General features: G+C 60.9%; 4 protein-coding genes across 4 annotated transcripts; all 4 read right to left on the reverse strand.

Annotated features, from left to right (window-relative positions):
* Positions 1–516: 516 nt before the first annotated feature.
* On the reverse strand, positions 517–3,360 carry C1H19orf67 (chromosome 1 C19orf67 homolog). The gene is made up of 6 exons (XM_075536871.1): positions 3,020–3,360; positions 2,323–2,467; positions 2,116–2,216; positions 1,832–2,017; positions 1,134–1,268; positions 517–712 (listed from the first exon to the last, which is right to left on the reverse strand). The coding sequence occupies exons 1-6, from the start codon at positions 3,358–3,360 to the stop codon at positions 538–540; spliced, it is 1,083 nt and encodes a 360-aa protein (XP_075392986.1). The 3' UTR covers positions 517–537.
* Positions 3,361–4,782: 1,422 nt separating this feature from the next.
* Positions 4,783–8,059, reverse strand: SAMD1 (sterile alpha motif domain containing 1). Its single transcript, XM_075548094.1, has 5 exons — positions 6,716–8,059; positions 6,017–6,314; positions 5,833–5,929; positions 5,617–5,728; positions 4,783–5,519 (listed from the first exon to the last, which is right to left on the reverse strand). Exons 1-5 carry the CDS (start codon positions 7,664–7,666, stop codon positions 5,361–5,363), a joined length of 1,617 nt encoding a protein of 538 aa, XP_075404209.1. The 5' UTR covers positions 7,667–8,059; the 3' UTR covers positions 4,783–5,360.
* An 820-nt stretch (positions 8,060–8,879) lies between these two features.
* On the reverse strand, positions 8,880–24,496 carry PRKACA (protein kinase cAMP-activated catalytic subunit alpha). The gene is made up of 10 exons (XM_075548103.1): positions 24,242–24,496; positions 16,323–16,384; positions 15,798–15,926; positions 14,428–14,526; positions 13,490–13,572; positions 13,077–13,203; positions 12,864–12,959; positions 12,656–12,778; positions 10,831–10,995; positions 8,880–10,452 (listed from the first exon to the last, which is right to left on the reverse strand). The coding sequence occupies exons 1-10, from the start codon at positions 24,285–24,287 to the stop codon at positions 10,327–10,329; spliced, it is 1,056 nt and encodes a 351-aa protein (XP_075404218.1). The 5' UTR covers positions 24,288–24,496; the 3' UTR covers positions 8,880–10,326.
* On the reverse strand, positions 18,445–19,230 carry SMIM46 (small integral membrane protein 46). Its single transcript, XM_075548109.1, has one exon. The coding sequence runs from the start codon at positions 19,025–19,027 to the stop codon at positions 18,893–18,895; it is 135 nt and encodes a 44-aa protein (XP_075404224.1). The 5' UTR covers positions 19,028–19,230; the 3' UTR covers positions 18,445–18,892.
* Positions 24,497–25,791: the final 1,295 nt, after the last annotated feature.

Here is a 25,791-nt window from a genome sequence, read left to right on the forward strand (position 1 = left end):
GCTGAGGCACTTCGGGAAACGGAGTCTTTTGTAGTTGTACGAAATCAGTTCCGGGTCAAAGTATCAAAACCGGGCGGACCCACCGCTCCGACCCACCCGGAGTAGGCGTTGGATTTCCTGGCTATTTTCCGACTTCCGGTCGACGGGCGTCGCCACTTTCTTTTCTGCTTCAGGGGCACCGTTACGCATGCGCTGCACCGTCGCCCGTCCAGCCGCGGACCTTCTGGTCACTAAAAACTACATCTCCCAGAGGGCCACGCGAGTGGGCGGGACCTTCCAGCCCCACGGTCTGGGGCGAAGTGATCCCGGCAGACGCTGAGCCTGTAACCTCTTACTCTTTTTATTTAACACCCAAAACCGGTGTGCACGCACCGAAAGCACCAAGGGCCTCGCGCCCGTGTTGGACGGTACCGACGGGTCAGCTCGGCCTAACTCCTTGGAAGGAGGGGCAGGGCTGTAGGAGAAGGAGGGAGCCCCTGGTCACCCCCTCCTGGAGTTTAGAACTGTCAGGCTCCAGCTCCCACTCTGGCAGCGGGTTCAAGATCCCTGCGCGGCCCACGCAGAGGGCCCGGCAGCGCTCGGAGGCCGGGCGGTGCCTGCCTGGCCGGTGAGGATCTGCACTAGCAGGTCAGTGGCCAACACATGCGACGGCTCTTCGAAGCCGATGGTCAGCAGCTGCTGGTAGTCCCCGGGAGGCTGCGGGCACAAAATCCTGGGGGACAGAAACAAACAGACGGGAGGGACACGTGAGCTCCCCTCGCCCCTCCAGAGCTCCTAGAGGCCTCGTTTCCGCTGAGGGTGGTAAAACCCTGGCGGGGGCGGGGGTGAGGATGGGGGTGGGTGGTGGGTGTTGCTTCTTTGTTGATGAGAAACCTAGCCAGAAAGTTGCCTGGATCCGGCCAGTTACTCAGTTAGCTGTGTGTCACTTGGGCAGGTGACTTAGCCTCTGAGCACCTGCTGTCATCTCACTGGTCAGAACTCCAAAGGCGTTTGATGTGGCTCTACATAAAACACTTAAGACCACAAAAAAAATTGCTATCAATTGAAGCGTTGAGACGGCAGGTGAAGTTCGAGAGGTTCTGCCCCTGCCCCTCCCAAGTCCAAGCCGACCCTGTCTTTGACCACACTCCTACCATGAATAAAGGTCATCCTCCACTGGTCCGAGGGGTACCCATCGGCCAATGGACCACAGCTTCTGGATCTGGGCGCAGGAGTTGGCGGGACTCTTGCCAGTGTCTTCCCAGGTGTCTCGATAGCACAGGAAGTAGCTAGGAGGGGAGGCGGCAGCAGTGAAAAGTGATCAATTTCTTAGCCTTTTCTGCTGATTTGGATTTTGCAGGTCAGGTGGAAACTTAGGCGAAGTTGCTTCGAAGTTCTAAGCTAGGGTAGGGACACAACATAAAGCACACCAAATGCACTGACCCATCGTGATCCAATAGAACAGGGCAGAACTGCCCCTGTGGGTTGCAGTTTTCAAGACCGTAACTCTTTACGTGAGTAGAAAGCCTCCTCTTTATCCAGAGATCCTAAAGATGCTTTCAAACTGCTAACCTTGCTGTTAGAAACCCAAAGCATACCCCACTACACCACCAGGACTCCTCACGGACTCAAGCTTCTGCCCCTCCCAGTCTGCTTTCAGATGAGGTCTTTTATTTTGATGGGTTGGGCAGATGGGTTCACTTTTAAAAATAAAAATGATAGATGGGGGATGACCTTTCAAAGGCCCTGGGCTTCCCGCTTGGCTTTTTACTCTTGCTGGTAGTGGTTCAGAGGCTCATATCTGCCTTCAGCATGGGGTGGGGGGCACTCTACTTTGGGCAGGGGGACTCACTAATCCACATGGGAATCTTGGCCCCGGCTACTGGGCTCTGGGGTGGTCTCCAGGTTCCAGCGCATCTTCTTGTAGAGATAGCGGGGGTACCGACTGGCGGTGTAGGCGGCGGGGGCGCAGTATCTGAAGATGGACACCTCGTGGGAAGGGCTGAGGGAGAAACTCCCGCAGAAGAAGCAGGATATGCTGGCAGGAGACAGGATTTGGGGGTGCGGTTGGGGAGGTGAGGCTGGGCTCTGGACCCTACTGCCTCCCCCTCCACTCCCACTGTCCTACCCTCTTACCTCAGAGGCTCGGTCTCCTCCAGGTCCACGTACCCGAAGGAAGCATACATGAGGACCAGCTGTTCTAGGCGCAGGGTCAGCTGCTGGGAGATCTCCAACAGCTGTATGGAAGGGCATCAGGAGATCAGTGGCCTTGCCAAGAGCACCTTCAGGCCCGGGGGCCTGTCAGAGAAAGGGGTGTGTGGACCAGAAAACTGTTCCACGCACCCCTTTTCGAACGAGCTCCTGCAGGGCTCCGTAGATAGGGGGTGCACTCCGGGCAGCGGCCTCCAGGTATAGGAAGTAAGGCTCACACATCTTTAAGAAGGTGGGCATGGCCTTTGCCAGCTGTTCCTTCTGCACGCGATCCCTGCTGTAGAGAGGAGGGGACCTTGGTTGAAATCCCCGAACCGCCACCCACACCCCGACACACCCCACCCACCTACCCCGGCCTTCCTCCAGCCGCACCTGCCTGGAAACTCACACCTGACTTTGACTCAACACACCCTGCCTGGGGGGGATTTCAGTGGTGGCTGAAATCAGAGAACCATCACGCCAGGAATTACCTTTTTCTCTGGTCCTTATTCTCTGGGGGCCTCAAATTGGTTACCCGAAGGCCCAATCTTGCTCACATGGATGGGTGTTTTTTTTTAAGTGACCAGTACAGAATTAAAAAAATCTGCGCTGACATTTACAAACTAAGAGAGAGAAAGTCTTGGAGAATTGGGCAAGTTCATCCCCTCACCCCCCCCCCCCCCCCCCCCCGCCCCAACACACACACACCACCCCACCCCCACCCTCTCTGGAGAGTAATCATGCAGGGTCACCTCACTTACCCCACCCACCCCATCCCCAATGCTACATATTCCTCCCCCTTCTTCCTCACCCCCGCCCCCAGCCCCCAGCTAGGGCCTGTGGGAATCACCTGTAGAGCAGGTAGCTCTGGAAGTCATCGGCCTTCTTCAGCAGGTAGCGGAGCTGTTCAGTGACCGGGCTGAACATGGTTTCCAGAGGGAGGCGAGCGGGGGCCGGGCCTGGGCCCGGAATTAGGGGCTCGGGGGAAGACGTGGAGGCAGGGGCCTCAGACCCCGGCCCCTGAGCGTCCTCTGGCTCCAATGCCAGCTCCGCAGGGTCCGCAGGCCTGCCAGGGGACATGGACCACGAGGGGCCTCCGCAGGACCGCGCTCCGGGCTCCACGTCCTCGGGGGGTGGTGTGTCCCCGGGGCCCCGGGGGAGCGGCCCCGCGAACCACTGCTCTGTGGCCATCGTGGGGTGGGGGCTCTTTAAGGCCCTGGCCGCGCACGTTGGCCGGGGGTTCGACCCCGCCCCGGGGGCCCTGGGAGTCTCGCCGAGCCTGGGATTGCCTGGGTCCAGAGCCGCCCTGTGGACTGGGACTCGCCAGGGCCTCGACCTCTCTCGGCCGCTGACCGGCAGCGCGCCGCGTCAGGGGAGTTCGCTTCATTTGAATTTCAGCCCGCGGGAGGGGCGCGCAGCTCCCGGCCCTCCTGGGCGCGTTGCGCGTCCGCGGGGCGTCCCCGCGCACACGCGCGCTCCCCGCACTGGCGGGCCACCTGGGCCAGCGCTGGGCGCGGGGCGGCCCTGTCCTGACAGGGGCGTGGCTCAGGGGCCTATCCCTGGGAGGCAGTGTCCCAGAGAGGCTCTCTAACTTGCATCCAAATCCCTGGCACAAGTATCAAGGAGGACCAGACCCCCACCCCAGATACCGACTTCCTTGTATTTTTGAACCCGCTAATGGAGAGCCTAGCATCGACGTGTGAAGTGTTAGCCATTACTAACAATTACAATAAAATCTTCACTTGACACTTGGCCCAATCTTCTGTCCTCTTGTGCCGCAAACATAAGGCTCCACGGGTGTCCCAGAACAAGCCTCCCAACACACGTACCCAGACTGCATTCTCTATAGGGCACTAAGCCTCGAGAGGCGCCTTGGTATGAAGTCGGACGTATTCACCTAACTTAATTAAAAGCCTCTGTGCATAGAGCTCAGGTGCCCCGGGAGATGGTTTGCTGTTACTGACCAGCCATGGTGCCATGGAAGAAAGGCCTGGCACACTGATTACAGCTGTCAGAAAACTCCACGCAGTGCAGCTCTACTCAGACGCCCTACACGGTCAGGGTCAGTGAGTCAGAGATAAGAGGCTTGGTTTTCGTGTTGGGTTCAGAGTGCAGGCGTGTCATGCCCTTGAGCAAACCCGAGGCTGGGGTAGTGGCCTACGTGAAATGAGTTTTCTCTGAGCTCCCTGCGAAGAGGCTGGTGAAGAAGAGGCTTGTTAAGCCTATCGCTCATCACTCAATAAGCACTTTAACAACTACTGTGTCACTATCCGGACACGAGGAAAGCAACCACTGTGTGTCAGGCGCTATGCGACTAGGGGAAGAGTTAACACCCCTGTCCTCCTGGATCCAAGCATTTGGTTCCAACTCAGGGACCCTTTAGGGCTCAACTCCTTTGTGTTTTGGAGGTAGTGGCTCTGTAGTCCAAGACAGACCTGCTCCTTTGGGTTCCTGAAACTCAACATTGTTTCCAGAGTAAGCAGCCAGCATCTCTCATCCTCTGAGCCCATCAGGGCTCATCTGCCCTGCCAACATTCCTGCTCTTAGCCTAGGCTCTGCTCTCCTCTCCTCCCCTCCCCTCCCAACCCATTCACGACACCCAACACCCTGGCATTTTCTTTTCCTTTAAAATTTTATTTTAAAAAACCTTCGGTGCAATATTAAAAAGCAAGACAGCAACCTGGAGCGACAACCGACAGAGGGTTGGGGGTGGGGAAGACCCAAGACCCCACCCCAGCTGCTCACAAGCGCCTAGAGGCCAGGAGATTGGGCAGGGGCAGGGGTGGTGGGCGAGGGAGGAAAGCTCACCCACCCACCACAATGAACAGGCAGAAGAAAATATTTATTTAGGAAACATCTGGCTGAACGGAATAGGATCTTGGGGAGATGGGAAGCCCCCACTTCTTCTTTCCTCATAAATGTCCTGGGTTGGTGGGTGGGGCTGGCCTCCCAGGCTGAACTAACTGGGCAGGCCCTGACCCCACCTCATACCCAAACTGAGTCCAAGATGTGCTGGGGGCAGATGTGGGGCTATGGGTGGGAGGATGGGGCACAGGGAGATAGATGAGTAGGGAGTCTGTCATGAGGACTGAGGGAGTCCCCCCCCCATCCAGAAACTCCTGGACTCCAGGTGGGCTTGGGGAGGGAGGGGGCTGGAATGGGTTGGGGGGGGCAGGGGCAAGGCTGGGCGCTCAGCCTAGAAAGCCATCGGGGTCATCATCCTCAAAGTGGCCTTGCTGCAGCACCTTGATATGGTGCTCATAGATTTTCAGGGCCGGGCCGAGGCGGATGGACAGGCCGGTCAGCACATCCGTACGCTGCATGAGCAGCAGAGATTTGCCGTCGATTTCCTGGGTGGGGGGCAGGGGGGGGGCGAGACACAAGGCTGGGTGAGGGCAGGGTACCCTGGAGGCAGTTGGGAGCCCGGCACTGGGACCATTCGCTCACCTGCTCTTGGAAAGCTGTGGCCTGCTCTGGGAAGCCAGCTTCGGTGAAATACTCCACCACATCCATCACGGTCCATTCTACGGGGTCAGTGGGCTTCTCCTTGCGCCCGGAGCTGTACAGCAAACAGAGCAGTCCCATGAGCAGTGGGGTCCACCTCTGGTTCTGCTTCTGACCACTCACCCCCCACCCCCACACATCTCAAATATTCCAACTTACGGACAACCAAAGGGGGTCCCGTCAGTCCCAGGTAGGGCTGGCTTTCCTGGGGGCAAAGGCACGGGGGATGGAGAGTCTGGCCCGGTGGTGGCAGAGGCTGGGAATGCAGAAGCACACTATCTGTCACTTTGTCTGGAGGCTGGGCTTTGCCCCACCAGACCCTCCCCACACCCAGGATCCTTACCTGAACCCCCTTCCTTATTCATGGCTGCCACAGAGAAGGCCTGTCGGGTGCCGCTGCCTGGCGCTGACCCCCGCCCTTCATCTTGGCCCTGGTGGGGCCCACAGGGTGTCCACTCCTTAACCCTGTCTTTGGCACTCTGAGGGCCTCGTTCGCCATTAAGCTGGTGATGTTGGGCACCCGCAGCAGGACGGTCACCCTCGGGCACCTCAGAGCCCTCAGACACGTCGTCTTCATCATCCTCCTCTTCCTCCTCCTCGTCCTCCTCTTCTTTCTCAAGCACTCGTTCTTCCCCACCTCTCTGGAGAGGGGCCAGGATGACAGGAATTGTATCAATCTGCCCCTGTCCTGGGCCCCAAGACGGAGTCGCGTGCCTAACGCCGCCTTTAATAACCACCTAGACTAACTTTTACAGATTCCGCTCCGGGCCAGGCCCTGTGTTAATAAGGCCCTCCGTGGGCAAATCTCACTGAACTCGCTCCACAACCCCAAGAGGTCGCTACTGCTATTAAACGGCGTTCGAAGCGAAGTAAACTGAGGCTCGTGGAGAGGAAGCCACTTGACAAGGTCACCACACCCCCGGCCCGCTGGGATGGAGCGCAAAGCCCAAGTCGCAGCTTCTCTCCCGGGACTCCCGCCCCGGCCACCAACTTTGCCCGCACCTGCCCACCGCAGCGCGCCGCCCCTCCCCGGCACACTCACCTTGCTCCTCGACGCGCGGGCGCTGGCGGCTGGCGGCGCCCGTCCGGGCCTGTCCCCGCGGGGCAGCGCGAGCGCTCCGAGGCGGGTGCGCTCCAGGCGGCCCCGCGCCGCTGCCTCCTCCTCTAACAAGCCCTGCACGCGGCCGCGAGTCAGGCGGCCGCTGGGCCCGCCGCTACCCCCGAGGTAGCGCACGACTTCCCGCAGGCTCACGGGCCGCGCCGGGCCGCCGGCCCGCGACGCGCCCCCCTCCGGCGGCGGCTGTGGCTGCTGCGGCGGCGGCTGCTGCTGTGGCGGCGCCGGTGGCTGTGGCGGCGGCGGCGGCAGCGGCGGCTCGCGGGCGGCGACGGCGGGCGGGGGGGCGCGGCGCGGGCCGGCCGGGGGCGCCACTGCCGGGGGCGCGGCGGGCGCGGGCGGCGGCGCGGCCAGGGGCGCGGCCCGCTGCGCGCGGGGGCCCGGCTGCGCGGGGCCGGGCGAGGGGGGCGCTGTGGCGGCGGCGGCGGCGGCCGCGCGGGGCGCCCGGGCCGGGGCGGCGGCGGCGACGGGCGCGGGCGGCGGCGGCGGGGCGGGCGTGGGCGGCGGCGCGGCGGCAGCGGCAGGGCCCCCGCGGGGGGCGCGCGGCGGGGCCGGCGGTGTGGCTCCGCGCCGGGGCGGCTGGACGCGCGCCGCGTTGCGGTACGAGATGCTCCCCTTGTAGCTGACCCGGAGCACGGCGCGCTGCTGGATCAGTTTCTCGAGCTCGGCGCGCGTGCGCTCCGGCTCCGGGCCGTGCCGCCGCCGCACCATCCGGCAGATGCGCTCCAGGTCCGGCCGCGCCTTGCGCGAGCGCAGCGAGTCGATGGTGTCCAGAATCCACTCTTGGTAGTGCGGGGACGCGGCGGACGACGAGGCGGCGGCCGCCGTGGTGGCGGCCGCCGCCGTCTCCGGCGGGGGTAGGGCCGGGGGCCCCGCCATGCCTCCCGCCCGGCCCGGCTGCACCGTGCGCGCTGCCTCCCTCCCAGCGCGGCGCCCCCCTCCCCGGTTCCCCTCCCTCCGCCGCTGCCCGCCTCCTCCGCCTCCCCCCCCCGGGGGGCGCAGCGCCTCGGCGGAGCGGCGGCGGCGCTGCTGTTTCTTTGCGAAAAAGAGAGAGAGGGAGCGAGAGAGAGAGGGAAAAAAAAAACTGAGAGAGAAAGAAAAGAGAGAAAAAAATATGCACACACTCACTCACTCGCACGCACGCACACACACACACACACAGCCCCGCTTCTGCTGGGCGCGCGCGGGGCCGGGGATGCGAGGAGGGAGGAGGGGAGCGCGGCGCGGCCGGCCCCTCCCCGCCGCCGCCGCACGCGCGCCCTGCGCCCGGGACACTCCGGCCCCCCTTCCTTCCCTCCCTCCCTCCCCTCCGCCGCCCGCCTTCCTCCCTCCCACCCCCACGCGCCGCTTTTAAGGTGGAGCCCCGGCCCCCCGCCCGCCCCTTTACCCTGCGCTCGCGCTCACTCCGGCTCGCTCCGGCCCCCCCTTACAACTCCCGCGCGCTTTTTAAGGAGGCGCCGCGGAGTTGGCGCCGGGGCGGGGGCGGGGGCAAGCGGCGGGCGGGGGAGGGGGAGGAGAGCGCCGGGGGGGAGGGGAGAGGGGCGGGCGGGCGGCGCTGGGCCGCCCTCCAGCCATTGGGCGCGGGACCCAGACGTCCCCGGCGCCCAGCCCCCCTCTCCACGCCTCCCCGGCGCGCTCCGCTCCGCTCTCGGGACCGCACTTACCGGGAACTCGCCGCCCGCGGGCCCGGGCCGCCCCGCTCGCGCGGCGCCGCGGGGACCGCCTGTGCGCCGCCACCTCCGCGCCCCTCCGACGCGCCGGGCCCAGCGCTCCGCGGACTCGGGAGGGGGCGCGCACCGTCCCCCCGCCCCCGCCGCGCGGCCTCGGGCGCGCCAGCCCCGGCGTGCCTCCGAGTGCCCTGCCGGCCTCTGGCTGGGCGCGCCGCCGATTTGGGGGTTCCTGAATCCGGGGTCAGAGGGCAGCGGGGCGCCCCTTCCCCAGCGCGGTGGGAGAGTGGCAGAATTCCGGGCAACCCCGCTCTCCAGCTTCCTGACCGGGCCTGTTCAGCCTGGACATGGGGGTCCAGGAATTCTCCGCTTACCTCCCCCGGGGTGCGTGGGAGGCTGACCGAAGTCGGGAACACCAGAAACACTTTTTTTTAAACAAAACTTTATTGGTAATAGTTTTCAAATATGTTTACAACAGCACACTGTTCAAGAGGAAGTCTCGTCCTTCGCAGCACACAGGTTGAATCGCCCCCGCGCCCACCCAGGGCCCCACTCCAGGCCTGAGAACCCCTTCTGGGTTGGGGAGAAGTTATGAGGGACAAATGGGGGGGTGGTTGGGGTGGCTCCCCACAGAGCTACTTTTTTTTTGAGAGAAAAAAGCACTAATCAGATGGGAGGGAGACACGGGGTGATGGGCAGCTGACAGCTAAGCTGGAGGAGGCACGTCCAGTATTGGGGTGGGGGGGCGCTTGGAGGCCACAGAGTGAATAAAACAGGCAGCTCCTCCCAGGCCGGCCTGGCCGTGAACCCTGGGCCAATGGGGGCGAGTGGGCGGCTTGCCTCTTCCTTGTCCTTTTGCAAGGTCTGTCTGTCTTCTCAGCTGAGAGGAAGCTGGGCATTAAAAATCTAGCTAAGAATAAAATGGAGGAATTGGGGGGAAGGGGATGCTGGGAGGGAGAGCCCCTAGGCTTGCTGGGGTGGGGGGGAGGGTCCATCCATTTTGGAGGTCCTCCTCTTTGGCAGGGTGAGGGGCAGCTGCTTCCTCTGACTCCAAAGCCCCAAGGTGTTAGGGATGAAGAGAGTTGGGGCTTCTTGAAGAGGTTTAGACCCCTCCCAAGTTTGGCAGGGAGCGCCCCTCCCCCATGGGGTGGTGGTGGTGTCAGGGGGAGATGAGGAGGCAGAGGCTCTAACCTCCAGCTCTTCCTTTTACAAAATCAAGTTTGCTCCCCAGCCTTGATAATTTTTTTTTTTGCAGGGGAGGGTGGGGATTAGGGGGGCAAGGTAAGGGGGAGGTGGGAGCAGGCACTGGTGGAACTTAAATAATATTTTAAATGGTTTCCTTAAAAATCCTAGCAAGCAGCCCACTGAACCTGTCACAGGGAATCTCTCACATCCTGGGTCCAAGTGTAGTGTTGGGGTGGGGTGGAGGTTGGCTTGTCTTGTGTGTTCACTTGCCCTTAGCTATTCGGTGCCTGCGGTTTTATGGGGGTGTGAGAGCTCACGTTAAGCTTGAGACCCTGTTTCTACACCCTGTCTCTGGATGATACCAGCAAGACCCGGCCTGACCGGAGCTGAGAAATTCACTTGAGACGGGCAGAAGTGGGCTGGGGTACGGGGGGAGAGTGGGGGGCGTCGGGAGGAGGAAGGGAGAAGCTGGAGAGTAAGTGGGCAGGAGGGCGAGGGGCAGCAGCTGGTGTTTCCATCCCTCCAAGAATCTGCCCTGCCTGCTCTGACCCTGGAGGGTGGGGTAGGGGGTGAAAGTAGATGCAATGAACTCTGGGGCCCTCTGGCTGTTCAATTCAACCCTCCCACCCCACCCCCCCCAACAAAAAAAAAAAAAGAAAAGAAAACCCGTGGGGCACAGGCACACCCCTAAAAATCCGAAAACTCCTTGCCGCACTTCTCATTGATGGAGACCCGGATCTCTTCTTCTTCATAGTCGTCAAAGTTACTTGTGTCTCCGGGGCCTTTAAACTTTGGTATGAAGGGCGCTTCCACCTGGAGGTGGGTGAGAACCACGCAGAACTCATTAGTCACCACAGTCAGAATTACAACCATCAGTATGAGCAGCCTGATTCCATACTTCACTTCCTCTAACCCGGGCCTGTGCCCATGCAGCCCTCCCAAGAGCCCAACTCGCCCATGGAGAAATACTGCTGAGACCTGGCAGTGTCTGCCCAAGGTCACAGAGGAACCAGTACACCCAGCATCCCACTTCTAGATGCCTCCCACCTTCCCGCTGGCACCAAACTGCCTCCTTGAGGCGAAGTCTGAGCCTGCAGCCAATGTGTACTTCCTTGCCCCTCTTGTCAGCTGACCTCCCTTGACTCGGCCTCCTGGGACACTCTCAGTTCACGGGGTGTGGGGGATGCCCACCTTTCGCTGGTAGATGGCAATCCAGTCGGTCGTGGCAAACCACTTGTGGTTCTTAATGTCATTGACTCCGTTCTTGAGGTTCCCAAAGCGCTTGGTGAGGTCCACCTGTAGGAGGTTCCGAAGCAGGTCCTTCAGGTCGGAGCTGAAGTGGGACGGGAATCGAACCTGGAAGGAGGTGGGGCAGGGTTCAAGCCAGTTAGGGGGTTCCTTTCTATTTCAGAGGGAGCTGGTCTGAAGCTCCGGGGAGCTCAGATCACCGCCGGCTCCCAATAGCACTCTTATCTGGTAGAGGCCCCTCAGTGGACGGCCCTGGTAGAACAGTGTCGGCCCGACCTTGGAAGGCTGATTCCGGAGACCTGGCTGGGGCCTGAGAATCTGGTTTCTCGCACTTTCCCTGGCGATGCCCATCCTGCTGGAGACCACCCACTTTGGGAATCGCTGCTCTAAGGCCAGGGCTACAACGACGCCCGTTTTACAGACGAGGAGTGGGAAATGGCAATCCCATCAAAAGCCTGCTTGAAGCAGCCTCGCTGGGCCAGGGGGCTTCTGAAATGTAAACACATGGCCTTCCATTTTTTTTTAGGGTCCAGGTGGACTCTTCAGACACTTCCCCAGCACACTAAGCCTACAGCCTGACCACCTTGAGCAGAGACGTCGCTGTGTGACCTTGGACATCCCCCTTACGCTCTCTGGGCCTGTGTCTGCCTCTACAGCACAGGGCAGCTAGCCCAGGCTTGCTGGGAGGCACGGGGGAGAGCGGGCTGTTAAAATGCTGCAAAGAACGGAGTGATGAGCCCTATCTTTGGCCTTGGAACCTTCCAGGCCAACTCCCCCTTGGAGCTCTTTCTTGGCCATTTCCATTCTGCCTTGTGGCAGATCCTCCATCTTTCCCTTCTAGGGACCTCCCTTCCCTCTGTGCCCAGCCCACAAAAGCCCCCCACTCCCCAACCCCCCCCCCCCCGACCCCGCTGCTTTGTCTCTCAGATAGGGACCTTCACAGGGTTTCTCAGCCAGGAGTGTGGCAGCGCTGGGACTCGGGGCCAAGCCTGCCCACCCGGGAACTTCACACTGCTCCCTGTGCCAGATGCTGTGCGTGTCAGGTGGAGGTGAGCTGAGGGCAGACGGGGCTCCACACGTCTTTGGGCCCTTGAGACCTACAACCCTGTCTCCACTTCCGCCCCGATGTGATCTCAGGGAACCTCCACGTCCTCCTCTCCCCCACTGCACAGAGCAAGGGGCTGAAGATGTTCATCTGGGGTGCCTTAACGCCGTTCCCAAATGCAGGTCCCTGAAGCCCCCTGTCCCTTACCGGAAACAGGGAAGGAAGGCCCAGTGGGTTGTGTGCCACCCAGGGAAACCTGTGAGAACACTCAGCTGCAGGGCCGGGGGCTCTGGGACAAGGAGAGCTGGGGGCGGGAGGGGTGGTGGTGGTGATTCTGCCCTGAGGGTCAGGGGCTGTGCTACTGTCAGCCCGGGCAGGGCCAGCGGCCCAGCTCCATTGCCTGACCCAACTGAAGGAGCTTCTAGACCAGTGGTTCTCAACCTGGGGGTCGAGACCCCTTTGGGGAGTTGAACGACCCTTTCACAGGGGTCGCCCGATTCATCACAGTAGCAAAATGACAGTAATGAAGTAGCAACGCAAATAACTTTACGGTTAGGGGGGGGTCACCACCACATGAGGAACTATATTAAAGGGTCGCAGCATTAGGAAGGTTGAGAACTGCTGTTCTAGACATTTCCATTCACCATCCGGGCTCCACAGAGTGCAGGTCCGGTGGCCGTAGGGGGTGGAGGGAGGTGGCCGAATGCCGGAATCCGGCCTCACCTTCCCAGAGACGATTTTCTCGTAGATCTGGATGGGCTGGTCAGCGAAGAAGGGCGGGTAGCCGGCTGCCATCTCATAGATGAGGACCCCCAGGGCCCACCAGTCCACAGCCTTGTTGTAGCCCTGGGGCGAGAGGGGGCAGCGGGTGAGAGGAGGAAGCCAGGGAGGGCGTGGGCAGAGAGCAGGGACGGGGCTGGGAAAGACCTACTTTGCTTAGAATAATCTCAGGGGCCAGGTACTCAGGGGTCCCACACAAGGTCCAGGTGCGGCCTTTGACACGCTTGGCAAAACCGAAGTCTGTCACCTGCAGGCACCAGAATGGTCAGTTGGTGGGGCGTGTGAGTGTGTGTGAGTGTGTGTACTCCTGAGTGCACTCATGTATGCGTCAACGCAGACTGCAGCCACCTCACCCGCCACGCACCTGGATGTAGCCCTGCTGGTCGATGAGGAGGTTCTCCGGCTTCAGGTCCCGGTAGATGAGGTCAAGTGAGTGCAGGTACTCGAAGGTCAGGACAATCTGCGCTGCGTAGAATCGGGCGTGGGGCTCGCTGGCAGACAAGCAGAGGGGCTGGGTGAGGGCTGGGGGCTCACGGCCAGTCAGGACCTGTCCACCCAAAGCCGTCCAGCTAGTGGGCGGCCACCGCTGCCCCAGTGCGGCCACGCCAGCAGCGATGGGAGAGCATACTCTGCCACTGCGGGCTGAGATAGGTCTACGCCGGCCTGCTGTGTGCGAGTTGAGACGTGGCAGGTGCCCGGTCACTGGGGAAATGGAGAGGCCTCAGCCTCGGCACCGGGCTGACGTGACAGGTTGAGGAGGACTGGGCAGCCGCTCACCTGAATCTTCCGATCCGCCGTAGGTGTGAGAACATCTCGCCCCCAGGCACGTACTCCATGACCATGTATAAGTTGGTGTTGTCCTGTGGGGAGCAGCGGCTGGTCAGAGCCCCAAAGAACGGATGTATACAGTGGCTCCCAGCTCAGAGGGGTGTGCTGGGGGGGCCTGTGCCAGGCTCACTGCGTAACTTGTCTCATTCCATCTGCCCCCGAGGTAAGGGGCAGCTAGGTGGCATCCCACCGTGACCAGGAGATAGAGGAAGGGTTGCCCAGGGGCCGGAAGGGGTCTCAGCCAAGTGCCCACTGGAGAGTTCTCCAGGCTGTTTTGAGCAAGGCCTTGGGATCGGTTTTGTCCTCTGTAAAATGGGATCAGGACTCGCAGGGCCCCAACTCAAACGGCAGCTCCCTTGCTAGACAATTATTAGGACCAGGCTCGGCCCTCGTGGGCACAGGACCCTGGAGACTGCATCACTGCCTGTGACTCTGATCCCACGCGGCCTTTTCCAGCTCTCGAAGCCCTGCCCGGCACCCCTGGCCCGCACAGGGTGCCCACGACAGCCCCGCCTGCTGCGTGATGCCCACAGCGCAGCTGAAGACAGGAGGCTCAGGGTCTCACGGCCAGCAAGCATGGAGCTGGGATACGTAGCCCATGCTGCCGGCTGTGTTAGCTTCCTGCTGTCTGTGCGTGGCGATTCCAGGGAACACCCCACTGTCAGGGGGCGTGTCCCACGTGAAATTAGAACTTGGCAGGCCTGGGAATTGGACTGGGGTCTAGCAGCACCCCGTCTTTGGGGACCTCCTGCTGCCTCTTCTCTGCGCAGTCCCCACTTGCCCTGGGAGCCAAGAGGCTGCACCCAGCCAGCCGTGCCCAGCAGCTTCCCTCTGGGCACTGCCCCCCCCCCCCCGCCCTGTACCACCTGCCCGGGACCCCGGTGCACCTTGAAGGAGAACTCGAGCTTGACAAGGAACGGGAAGCTGACCGCTTGCAGGATGCGCTTTTCATTCAGTGTGTGCTCGATCTGTTTCAGCTTCACCACCTGCGAGGCCGGAAGGGAAGGAAGGGTGAGGGGGGGGTGGCGCCTGGGCCAGCGGGGTCTTCAGCTGGAAGTGTCTTGAAGGCCTTTGAGCCCACAGGCACTGGGCTGGGCACGGAGGACACACCGGGAGGCAAGGGTGCCGTGTCACCCAAGGGTGCACACGGGGCAGTGTAGCGTCTCCGAGCCACCCAGCCTCAGCCCAGGGGCCTTTGGAGGCCCAGGTAAGAAGCTTGTCAACAGTTGGGAGTGGGAGCAGGGTCAGAAAACTTCTTGCTCCCGCCCGCAGCTGGGCCAGGGCTCGAAGAAGAGTCCCTGGGGAAAGAGGCACAGGAGTAGCCCAAGGGGTGGGGTGTTGACAAACAGCCTCTCTGGGCTCGAGAGCACCCCATGCAGCCACAGGGCCCTTGGGCTAACCTCATCAGCCTTCGGTGGGTCCCCAACAGCACACAGCATGAGCCTAACACTGCCACCGTTACTCAGAGCATCCCATGGGGGCCACATACAGGGCGTGCCAGGAGCCCAGACTGGTGAGGTGGCTTGGCTGAGCTCAGGCTGCTGGTCAACCCTCTGAGGCTGGATTTCCCCCCAGCTTGGCTCCCAGCTGCACCCTCAAGCACTGAGCTTGAGACAGGGACGGCTGGAAGCATCTAAAAGGCACAACCAAAAACGGACCCTTGACCCAGCTCCGGAGACTCCTGGGACAGCCTGGGCTGGGGCAGCTCTGGGAGATGGGTTTGCTGGGGCAGCACCTGCCTGCAGGCTTCGGAGACCGAGCAAGAACCTGAGGCATCTCAGCAGCAAGGCATGTGCGATCACGTGTTGAGGTGACCACGTGATAAATCTATTGCCTGATGAAAGCAGATCGTTAAGACTTATTTCACTGGTTCCTTTAAAACAGTAACACAGCAAAAATGGGGACTGCAGGTTGACGTTTCCTACCACTGAAATCCCACTTGGGCATGCCAGGGCCGCACTGCTCCAAGCCAGAGGCTGAGACTGTCTGGCATCATGCAGGGCCTCAGAAAAAGGGGCGGAGAGGGCAAAAGTGCCCGTCAACACTCCTTCGCTCCAGGAGGACCCCCAAACTGGCTGGCTGCCTGCTGCCCCGTCTCTGGGCCCCAAGGGGCCAGGCACTTCCAGATCCAGTATCGCAGGGCGGGCTTCACAAGGCCGCTTGGCCCAGGCAGAAAGCAGGCTGAAGGCCGCCTGGCCCCTCTGGTCCTCTGGCCGTGTGGAGCGTTAGCAGGAGCCGGGGCGGACAGCGGGCTCACCTTCTGTTTGTCGAGGATCTTCATGGCATAGTGGTTCCCCGCTTCCTTGTGCCTCACCAGCATCACCCGCCCAAAGGAGCCCGTGCCCAGAGTCTTGATCCGTTCAAACTGATCCAGATGGGCTGTGTTCTGGGGGAAGAGGAGTTGGCAGGGCCCACGTCAGGGCATCTCCTCTGCCACCAGCAGAGGGGGCCCCAGGCAGTGGGTGGCCTGAGGGGGGGGCGGGGGTGATGAAGACGGGGGCAGAAGAAGAAGATGGCGGAGGGTGCATTCCTGGAGGCGGGTGGCAGGGGCCAGATCCGGCCCTGGCCTGGGGCCCGGGAGTGGCTGGCAGCTGCGTGGGGGGCAGGGGCTGCCAGTCGGGAGGGGGCAGCAGGGTGGGGGAGCCAAGCCATGGGCCATCAGGGACCTGTGCCTGGGAGCCTGCATGGGGGAGTAGGAGCTCTCCCTGGGGGTTCTGACAACACCCGTCAGGGCCACCGTCCATGAACTCGCCCCTCCCATGATTCTACACTGGGGGCTTACCTGGGCAGGATTTTCCCATTTTTTAAGGAAATCTTCTTTGGCTTTGGCTAAGAACTCTTTCACTGAAAGAGAGAGAGGGGGGAAGGTTGAATGGACACCCCGCCTTGTCAGAGCAAGCTCAGGCTATTTCTGGGGAGCCGTCAGCTCGTGTAAACTTGGGGGCAGTCACTTGTCTAGAGCTGGACTTTTCTTTGCTGCCTTTGGGGTAACCCTGGGAGTTTACAGGTAGTAAAGTTTGGGAAAGTCCTGATCTGGGCTGGGGCCTGGGCCTCCCTGCCCCAAATTACAGGAGATAGGATCTGTTCTCATTCCCATCCAAGAAAGGGGTACAGGGCAGCTCGGGGGTCACTCCAGAGGGACAGAAAGCAGTGGCCAGGCCAGCCCACCCCCATTTGCCCCAGTTCTGACCGACATTCCACGGCCAGAGAAGACGCCAGCAGAGGTATTTATAGACCAGGGATTTGGCTGTGCCTCCGGCCCCTTCTCTGGGGAGGATGGGCCTAGAGTAGAGGCCTCTGGGGCTCGGGTAGCAGGCGTCCTTGGGGGGCTCGGGTAGCAGGTGCCTTTGGGAGACTCAGCTGTCACCTGGCCCTCAGCTGGCCTTTGCCAATGGTGGGGGCCTTTGACCGAGAGCTGGTTTGAGGGAAGCCCCCTACACAGAGCCCAACGGCGATACCTGCCCACAGGGAGTCCCCCGCTGACCTCGGATGTAGCCCATAGCTGCCTCATCTGTCCTATGCCATCTGATTTGCCTGCGACCCTTTATCCACTCTTGCCACTCAACAAGGAAATTGAGGCTTGTGAATAGTCGTCAACAACGTGGAGAGAGGTGGTCCCGCACAGTGGGAAGGGGCCAGGACTCCAGCGAGACTGTGTTCAGATGCCAGTCTGGGCCCTAATTAACTGTGAGACTTTAGGCCACTGACATTGCCCCTCTAGCGCGCCCCCCCCCCGCCCCCGCCCGGCCAATCCGAAATGGGGACAATGGAAGGAAGGACTTCAAAGGCTGGTTGTGAGGAATCAAATGAGTTCCTCTCTGTAGAGGGGGCTGAATGGTGGCTGGGGCAGGCCCCCCCCAAAGCGTGAAAAACCAAACTCACCGCTTCTCAGTCAATTCTGACTCATCGTGACCAGGTAGGGCACATTACAACTGCCCTTGTGGGTGTCTGAGGCTGGACATCATTACAGGGGCACACAGCCTCATCTTTCTCTCCCATGGACAGGCTCTCCAAACTCAACTCGCTGCCACTGAGTCAGCGCTGACTCATAGTGGCCCCTGTGGGTTTCCAGGACCTTGACTATCGATGGGAGTAGAAAGCCTGGTCTTTCTCTCCAGGAGCTGCTGGTGGTTTCGAACTGCTGCCCATGCAGATCACAGCCCAACATAGAAACACTGTGGGGAGAGGCCACTGGGTCTGAAACTGCCGACCCTGTAACCCAGTGCCTGTAAAGGCTCCTTCCGGTCAGTGCTATGTAAGCATCTACTCCCCCTTTTTTGCTTTTCAGTGCTTTAGCAAAGTGAGGCATACAATTCGTGCTGAGGTGAGTCAAATGGCCAGGTCACAAACCCACTGCCCAATGGGTTTTCTTGCTCCAGACTGGCTGCTCTGGCGCCAGGCCAAGAGTGTTCTCTGTGAACTCTCACTCTGCTTGGTGGGAGCTGCTACTGTATCCACTGTGTGGATACCGCGGCTCCAGGGGAGAGCCCGATGCTGAAGGGCGGCCCTGCTGCCTGAGACATCAGCTTCACTGCTACCGATTCAGTCGGCAGCTCAGGTGTTGGCCAGTGCATCATCGATGCCATGGGCAGCGCTGCCCTCAACCCTGTATCATCTGTCTCCACTGGTATATGGGACCAGGCACCTCCCACAGGCAGCTGCTATTCCCCCAATTGTCGCCAGGCCCCCCTCTCAGCGTTCCAACTAGGCCGCTGGGGCTAAGAGAGTGGAAGGCGGAAGCCTATTGTTGGTCCGGGGAGCCCTGCAGAGTGACCCAGGTCCAGAAAGGGTTGACACAGAGTGGCCGGCAGCCCCAGGCTGGCACCTGGCAGCGCCACCAACTGCCCAAGAGGCTGAGTTGCATATGCAGATTGAACCACCTTTGGTAAGTTTACCAGCAAAGCCTTCCACTGCTCCCAGCCTCCTTCAGAAACCGCGCATAGTCCCGCAACAAATTCTGGGGGGAGCGGGCAGAGGGGAGCCCACCAGGATTCGATTGCCACCCCAGCCAGACAGAATAGGCAAGAGAAGGCCCAGTCCTGCTTCCTCCTCTTCCAAATGTGCCTGCCCCAATGAGGGCCCCTGGCTAGCCTCTTCTTGGATCTCGGAGCACCCAAGGGCCCAGGCCGGGCGCTATCAATGGGCCAGACTTGAGGGAGGGAGGGTAGGGAAGTCAGTGTCTGGAAAAGCCAGCAGATAAAGAAGGATAATTGGGGGTGGGGGGAAAAAGCAACCAGATGCTCCCCCTTCCCCAATACACACTCACCTCTTCTTCTTGACCCTTCCAGCACAGCGTGGGATAAGGGGTGGGATGGGGTGATCTGGGGCCCATCAGCTCTTGGCCAGGAAACCTTAGGGGGCTGGCTGTGGCTTGGGAGCCCCGAGGGCTTGGCGCAGATAACCCAGAACGCGGAGTGCCAGGTGGGCCCAAAGGAAGAGCTGCAGCCACAGCTGGAAGGTGGCCTCTGAGTCCCCCCCCAGGTCCATCCCAGACCTCCGTCTCTACCCGACTCTGCCCTTTGCCAGAGGGCAGGGGAGCGGGCACAGGAAAACCAGAGCCTAGAGCCTGTTCCTCAGAGGGCCCTGGAGGGCAGAGGAGGAGCCGGTTGCCACGGCAGCATTTAAAGGTACCTGCTCCCAGCTGGCCAACGTGTGCAGTGTGGGAGGATTCTCCTGAGAGTGTCCCTCCTAGCTGCTGCCTCTCCCCCACCCCTTGCCCTCCCTGTCTGGAAGCTTAAAGCGAACTTCCTAAGATGTCAGGACCTGCCTTCCTCATGGCAGTCACGAGACTGCCCAGGGATGACACCTGACATGCCCAGGGCTGTGTCCACCAAGTGAAGGAGAAAGGGTTAAGGCCCAGGCGGTAGTCAGAGACACCCTGGGGGGCTACCAAAGTCCCACAGTTTGGTTAATTAGCTGAAAGAACAGCTGGAGAGAAAGGTGGGGGGGGGTGCACGCTAAAAGCACCAACTCCATCATCTCTTCCCCTGAGCTCCCAAACCATACTACCCCGCGGGAGAAATGGGTATATCTGGCTCTCCATCTTCATCCTCTGTGGGGGCAGCAAGGAGAGAGGCATTCTGGGATGTCCTTGGCCTCTATCAAACCCTGCCCTGAGCCTGGCTCGGCTCTCAGCCTTGAAAGTCCAAACCGGAAACAAAAGGCTAAGCCCAGGGAGGAAGGAGGGAGAGGCAACCTTGACCATCTCCTCCTCCTTTCCAGATCCCCAAAGAAGCCGAGGGGCCAGTGGCAACCTCTCCAACAGTGTCTGTTCCCCATGGTCCCCGCCTGCAACAGGAAGTGGCAGAGCAGGAAACCCAGCTGGCTGTGCACTGCCCAGAGAGCCTGCTGCCACTCGCCCACCCTTCATCCTGATCTCAAATCCATTTGGTCGCACAGACAAAACCCCAAACGTCCCTTAAAAAAAAAAAAGCAAGGGCCCTGCGGGAGGCAGGAACCTCAGGATTCCCCTGGGAGGGGAGAGTTGCAGCAGCAGAATGACCAATAGGTGCAGGGAAGAGGTCAGCCTCCCCCACCCCCCACCCCATCCCCCCTGCAACAACAGTCTTGGGTGGACCCTCTGCACGCTGGCTGTTCTGGGAATTCCCGGGTGCGGAGGCCCAGCCTAGGTGCCCCGTGAAGGCCAGTTAGTCTTCAATCTAGCCACGGCTAAGCCCTCTTCTGGGTGGATCATCCCAGCACTGGCTGGCTCAGCTCCGTTCCGAGACGGACCCCATCTTTGGCTGAACTACTACTTACTCCTTGGCCTGAGCTGAACCCTAACACTGGCTGGACCACCTCCCCAATCTAAGTTGAACTCTAACAAGTCTGAGATGCATCCCTACTCTCGGGGCCGGGGGTGGGTACCCTCTCTTGTCTGAACTGGCCCCCCACCCCCTGCCCTGCTCTCCCTAGGCCCCACAACACAGAGCTGCTACTATGAGGAGAGCCTCCAGGGTGAGGCTGGGACTCCTCTCTGCCCGCTCCCCGAATCTTACTACTGACCCCCTCTGGCTTGGGGTGGGGTGGGGGGGCAGGGAGTGTCTGGGGAAGTTGCTATAGTAACAGGGCTCAGTCTCACCATCCGTGGGGTTGGAAGCCATCACTCAGTCTTTGCTCAGGGCATCGGGACTACGGTGGCTGGGAAGGCTCATGAGACCTGCTGTTCTAGGTTGGCCAAGCACGCCTAGAGCCCTGCCTATAGAGGGAGCCAGGGAGTTGTGGAGTAGGGATTTTTGGGGAAAAGAAAAACCAAAAACCACTACATGGAGGCCAGTGAGGGCAGGGGACAGGTGGCTAGGTCCCTCAGGGCTACTGTAGCTTGGATTAAGCAAAGGGAAAAACTGCTTTGGCAGGACCCTCTTGGGCACCCATACAACTGCCAATGCACAGGTGTTTGGCCCTCTTGGGCCTCTGTAGGCTGTTAGAATCTGGAAGTTCTTCCTTTTCTGGGTCCAGATGCTCTCTCCTTACTTTCCGTTCTGGCTTATCGCTGGCATTTGGGGTATGTCTGGGGAGCTTTCCCTTGCCCCCCATGGTCGGCTGTGGGGTGGGAGTGGGGGGCTCAGCCAGTGGCAACCTTCAGGCAAACCCCACCTGGCTGTTGTCCTTGGGGCCTCCTGGGTGCCCACGTTACTTGTTTCTCCAAGCCTGGCCACAAGCTGGGCCTTAGGTCTGTTTCCTCTGTCCGTCTGGACCCTCACCGAGGATTAGCTGCTTAGAGCAGAGTGATGCTTCTTCATGGGATGAGGACCCTGCCCTGTCCTGGCACGGAGAAGGGGGTGGGCGCTATGGATGCTTAACTGATAGCTCCTGAGGCTCAGGCATTTTCCTTATCCTAGTGGGCCCTTGTGTGGCAGATGAAATTCAGGTGCCCCCTGCAGGCTGGCCTGGCTACTGCCCTGGCCCCACCCTGGTCAGATGAGGGCAGATTTAGTCTAGCTCCATCTCTTCACTTCAAAGGGGGGGGGGAGGGGTCCCTTTCCTCCTTCTGATTCCTTTTCTGGGAGCCCTTCCTGGCTTGGGGAAGAATTATGGCTTTCTAAAAGGCGACACTTCTGTCCCCTGCAGCCCCCAGCCTAAAGCTGAAAACTTTTTAAGGGAGTCTGCACTATTTTACTAGCTACTACTTTAAGAGGAGCCACAGTGATGTAGTGGTTAGCTTTGGGCTATGATCCGAAAGGTTGGCAGTTCGAAACCACCACCAGCAGCAGCAGCAGCAGCTCCACGGGAGAGAGACTGGGCTTTCTACTTCCGTCGACAGTTACCGTCTTGGAAACTCACAGGGGGTTGCTATGAGTCAACACTGACTAGATGGCAGTGCTGGAGCTACCTATGAGATTTTATCAGAGAAAATACAACTGACCCAGCAAGGTCATGGCTTGCTCAGCACTGGGGGAGGGTTTAGGGGGGATGGGATGGGAGGTCAAGGTTTCCAGTAGAACAAAAGTGAGTTCACTTTTTGTTATTTTACATTTAAAAAGTAGAAGTGCCTACAGGGGACCTGGTGGTGGCATGGGCTACGTAACCCCGAGGCCAGCAGTTCAAACCCTGCAACTGTGCAGCAGGAAGAAGAGAAGACTCAGTTCTGCTCCTGTAAAGATTGACAGCCTTGCAAACTCAAAAGGGGCAGTTCCACTCTGTCCAAATCAGCTCAGTGGCAGCGAGCAGGGCCTAGAATGGCTTGAGAAGGGCCCTTATGAGGTCCATGAAGATTTGGATGTGAATCCTGTCCAGGTGGTATCACCGGCGTGAAGTGGGGAAAATTCAAAATCCGTATTCGTAACAGCCAGTTTCGACTATCACACGAGCCCATCTATGGAGACCCGGTTAGTCTAGCGCTCGTTCACTAGATGCCCAGCCCCCAGTGGCTCTACTTCAGAGGGAGTCCATTCTTGGGTGTCTTCTGGCCTGTGCTCTAAGAGAATTAGCGGTTCCTTCCGGAGCCTTTTGGGGATCCTTTGCGCTGGGCGACGCTCCACCTCGCCCCTGCTCCCACTGCACGTGCCTGGTACGTCCTGAAGGTTTTCGGGGACTATGTCATCTTCCCAACTTTCAATCCGGCCACTGTAATATATAGCTTGCTAGCCTCCACCTGCCACCTCCCAGCAGCCTCACCTGCTGGGGGCTGGCTCCAGCCCCTTGCCCTTCCCCCAGTCCCCTCCCTGCTCATGCCCAGGCCTTTTTTGGACACTATCCACCTGCTCCTCTGTCATCAAGCGCTCATCTACAGGCACTTGCCTTCCTGTCTCCCGCCCATCGGAGATATGCCAGGCCTCCCACGGTCTCCTGGCTCCTCAAGAACCCATGTGGGCATAAAGTTCCCTACCTTGCAGGCCCAGGTCTTTCGGGGGTGGGGGGGTGGAGGGTGGACTCAGAGGACTCAGGCTAGTGTCTGAGCCTGGGCACTAGAGCAGGTGTGGCTGGACATGGCCCCCCCTCTGGGCTCTAAGTCTGGGTTACTTGAGGGGGCTGTCAAATGGGCTCTAGTTTTCGGCTTGGAGGGTCAATTGAGGTGCTGAGAACTGAGGATGGGGTTGAGACCATTCTGGAAAGCAGTCTCCCGATGGACAACCTTTCTCTCTGCCCTGCAGAGGCCAGCGCAATCCCAGGGAAAGGAACCGGCCACTCTGGTGGGGGCTTGCCTATGGGTTAGCAAAGCAAGTCGCACCCGGCACCCCCTTTTCCTTTCTCACCATCCCAACTCAAGCTGCAAGAGTCCTGGCTAAACTCAGTCACTTTTCACACCCCCCCCCCCCCAACAACTTTCCATCCAGCGCCAGGAGCGGGTGAAGCACCCTGGGGACCTGGTGAATGACGGAGCCTTAGTTGCGAAACAACCGTTTATTGAGGGGCCCCCCCAGGAGCTTGAAGCTGGGCTGCCCAGCAGGGGCAGAGAGGTGCTCCAACGCTACCCCCTGGCCCTCCGCCCCCTGGAAAAGAGGACGCAATGAATCCCTGCAAGAGCGCAACTCAAATTTGGCTTTGGGCACACTGAGGCTCTTCCTCTAGCTTCATAACCAGTCTCAGCCAGGGACACACACTTGCTTGAAGGAGGGAGCAGGGGGCACAGAGCGACAGAGGGACCCAGAAAGATCCTGTCCCCTATGCCAAGTGCGCCAAGTGCCACAGAAGGGAAAAACAACGCTGGGGGTGGTTTCGGGGAATAGCACAAGGGGAGGCATGAGGGTCGGGTAGAGTGAAGAGGCAAAAGGCAGGAGTAAGATGGCGGGGGCTAGAGAGTGGGAGGGGTGTGGTCACCAAGTGGCCAAGGTCCCTCCAGGGTGGAGGCAGACCCCCGCCCCCTTCTCCAGACTCCCAGAACCCTGGGTGTGGGTCAGGCAGAGGGTCCCTTCTGTAATGAGGAGTGAGTGCAGAAGTGGGGAGACCAGAATTTGGGGAGAGGTGCCCGGGAAAGGAGGGGGAGGTGACAAGACCTCCTTACTGGGGGCCCAGCGGTCAAACAAGCCATGGTGGGTAGTGACAGCTGGGGGGAGAGGGGAGGTACTGCTTTTGCATTGGGGGCGGCCTTTGGCAGGGGTACCCGTATGGGGGGGACCTTCTGCAGGCCTTTGGGCTCCAGCCTAGGGGTGTTGGGGGTAAACAGGGAAGGGGGGACGTGGGGGAGGGGCCATGCAGTGATGGACAAGGGGGAGTCTGGCCGAGCGGGGCCAGGATCGGGGTCACAGCCCGGGCACTCACCACTCTCCTGCTCGCTGCCCTTCTTGGCGGCGGCGGTGTTACCCATCGCGTCGGCGGCGGCCCGGGCCGGTCCCGGAGCTGCGGCGCGGCGGGTGCAGGCGGCGGCCGGCGGCCCAGGAGTGCGCTGGGAGCAGCGGCGGCGGCCCCACGAGCTGGTTGCACAAGCTGCGGCGCCGCGACCCCCGCCCAGCCCCTGCTTCCCGCGTCTCTCCGCGCCGCCCGCCCGGGAACCTCAGCCCAAGTCCGCTGCTGCTGCTGTCTGTGACGCCCCCGCAGACTGCCTCCCATTGGCCAGCGCCATCTTAACTGACAGCACCGCGCAGCTCCTCATTGGCCCATCGTGACCCTCCCGCCCCACCATAGGCTCTCGGCCCGTGACGCGCTCCGTGGACGCTCGGCCACTCGCGTGCTCGCGGAGTCCCAGCTGGGCGGGCGGACGAATCTGATTGGCCGAGGCTCACGACCAGGCCTGGGGCCCGCCCGAGGCGGCCGCCGATTGGCCAAGGCGCGCAATCCGGCAGGACCCCCGCAAAACGTCCAGTGTCAATCCCGGGGTGAGAGGGCGGGGCGGAGGCGCAGTCTGCTGCCCAGGCCTCGGCGGCAGGCGGGGCGGCCGAGCTTGGCCCGCGGCCGCGCAGCGCTCGCAGGCCCAGGAGGCAGCCCGGCGGCACCGGCCCGGCCCGCGCGCGCCGCAGTCCCCCGCCCCCGCCCAGTGCGGCAGCGGCCGCCGGCCAGCCAAAGGTTGGCGTCGCGGGCCGCCGGCGCAGCCGCTGTCCACCTGCCAGCGGGGGAGGGGTGCGGCCAGCGCTGCAGGTCAGAGGTCGCCGGACCGTCGGCCTCGTCATTCATAAGGCCTGGCGCTGGGCTCCAGCCGCCGGCGCCCCGGGGTCGCCAACAGCTGTAACCAGAGCTTTAGAGGGATGCTGAAGCAATGGATGGCACTGCGTGCCCTCTCTTTGCTGGGCGCCCACCCTGGGCTCATGCCAGGAGAGTTGGTACTGGTTCGCTTGGTTTCGTTCGCACAACACTCCACTCATGTATAAGCACCTTCATTTTACAGATGAGGAATGGGGGCGGGGCGGGGTGCTGCCTGGCCTCCTGGCTGCAGGCTTCCTGCTGGTAACCACCCTCTTTGTTCCTATCTGGAGAATGCTTCCAAGCACCTGACTTCTGGGAGGGCAGCAGGGTCAAGCAGTTTCCTTGGGATTCCTTTATGATGCATGGCACTGCCTGAGAAAGCACAGCTGGGCTGTCTTGTGCACCAAAAGGGCTTGGAGCAGCATCTCTGGCTTCCACCCACTAGATGCCAGTAGCAGACACTACCCCACCTCATGCTCCCACTACCTACAGCCGTCAGCACACATGGCGGTCGTCTAGATCCCCTGAAGCAGAGGAAGACTCCAACAGATGCCCAGAGGGACAGGGGACTGGCTCAGCCAGCTGTCCGCTACTAGAAGGGGCTCGCCCCGTCCTGCCTACAAGTCGATCGATTCTCCGTCAAGGCCCTGCATTAACTGCACACGGCTGCCTGCACCAGATACCAGGGTGAC

Source organism: Tenrec ecaudatus, chromosome 1 (assembly GCF_050624435.1).
Source record: "Tenrec ecaudatus isolate mTenEca1 chromosome 1, mTenEca1.hap1, whole genome shotgun sequence".
Lineage (NCBI taxonomy): Eukaryota > Metazoa > Chordata > Mammalia > Afrosoricida > Tenrecidae > Tenrec > Tenrec ecaudatus.

Bases quoted from the DNA above. Each gene is read 5' to 3' on its own strand.
- C1H19orf67 (XM_075536871.1), bottom strand. From the start codon at position 3,360: ATGGCCACAGAGCAGTGGTTCGCGGGGCCGCTCCCCCGGGGCCCCGGG. The intron at 2,217-2,322 runs GTGCGTGGAACA...CCTTCCATACAG, and splicing joins AGGAGCTCGTTCGAAAAGGG to CTGTTGGAGATCTCCCAGCA. The intron at 713-1,133 runs GTAGGAGTGTGG...TCTGTCCCCCAG, and splicing joins GAGGATGACCTTTATTCATG to GATTTTGTGCCCGCAGCCTC.
- SAMD1 (XM_075548094.1), bottom strand. From the start codon at position 7,666: ATGGCGGGGCCCCCGGCCCTACCCCCGCCGGAGACGGCGGCGGCCGCC. The intron at 6,315-6,715 runs GTGAGTGTGCCG...GCCCCTCTCCAG, and splicing joins CCCGCGCGTCGAGGAGCAAG to AGAGGTGGGGAAGAACGAGT. The intron at 5,520-5,616 runs GTGAGCGAATGG...CCCCCCACCCAG, and splicing joins CCACAGCTTTCCAAGAGCAG to GAAATCGACGGCAAATCTCT.
- SMIM46 (XM_075548109.1), bottom strand. From the start codon at position 19,027: ATGGACCTGGGGGGGGACTCAGAGGCCACCTTCCAGCTGTGGCTGCAG.
- PRKACA (XM_075548103.1), bottom strand. From the start codon at position 24,287: ATGGGTAACACCGCCGCCGCCAAGAAGGGCAGCGAGCAGGAGAGTG. The intron at 13,573-14,427 runs GTGCACCGGGGT...TGCTCCCCACAG, and splicing joins AGCTCGAGTTCTCCTTCAAG to GACAACACCAACTTATACAT. The intron at 10,996-12,655 runs GTGAGGCCGGAT...ACCTCCTTCCAG, and splicing joins AGAAAATCGTCTCTGGGAAG to GTTCGATTCCCGTCCCACTT.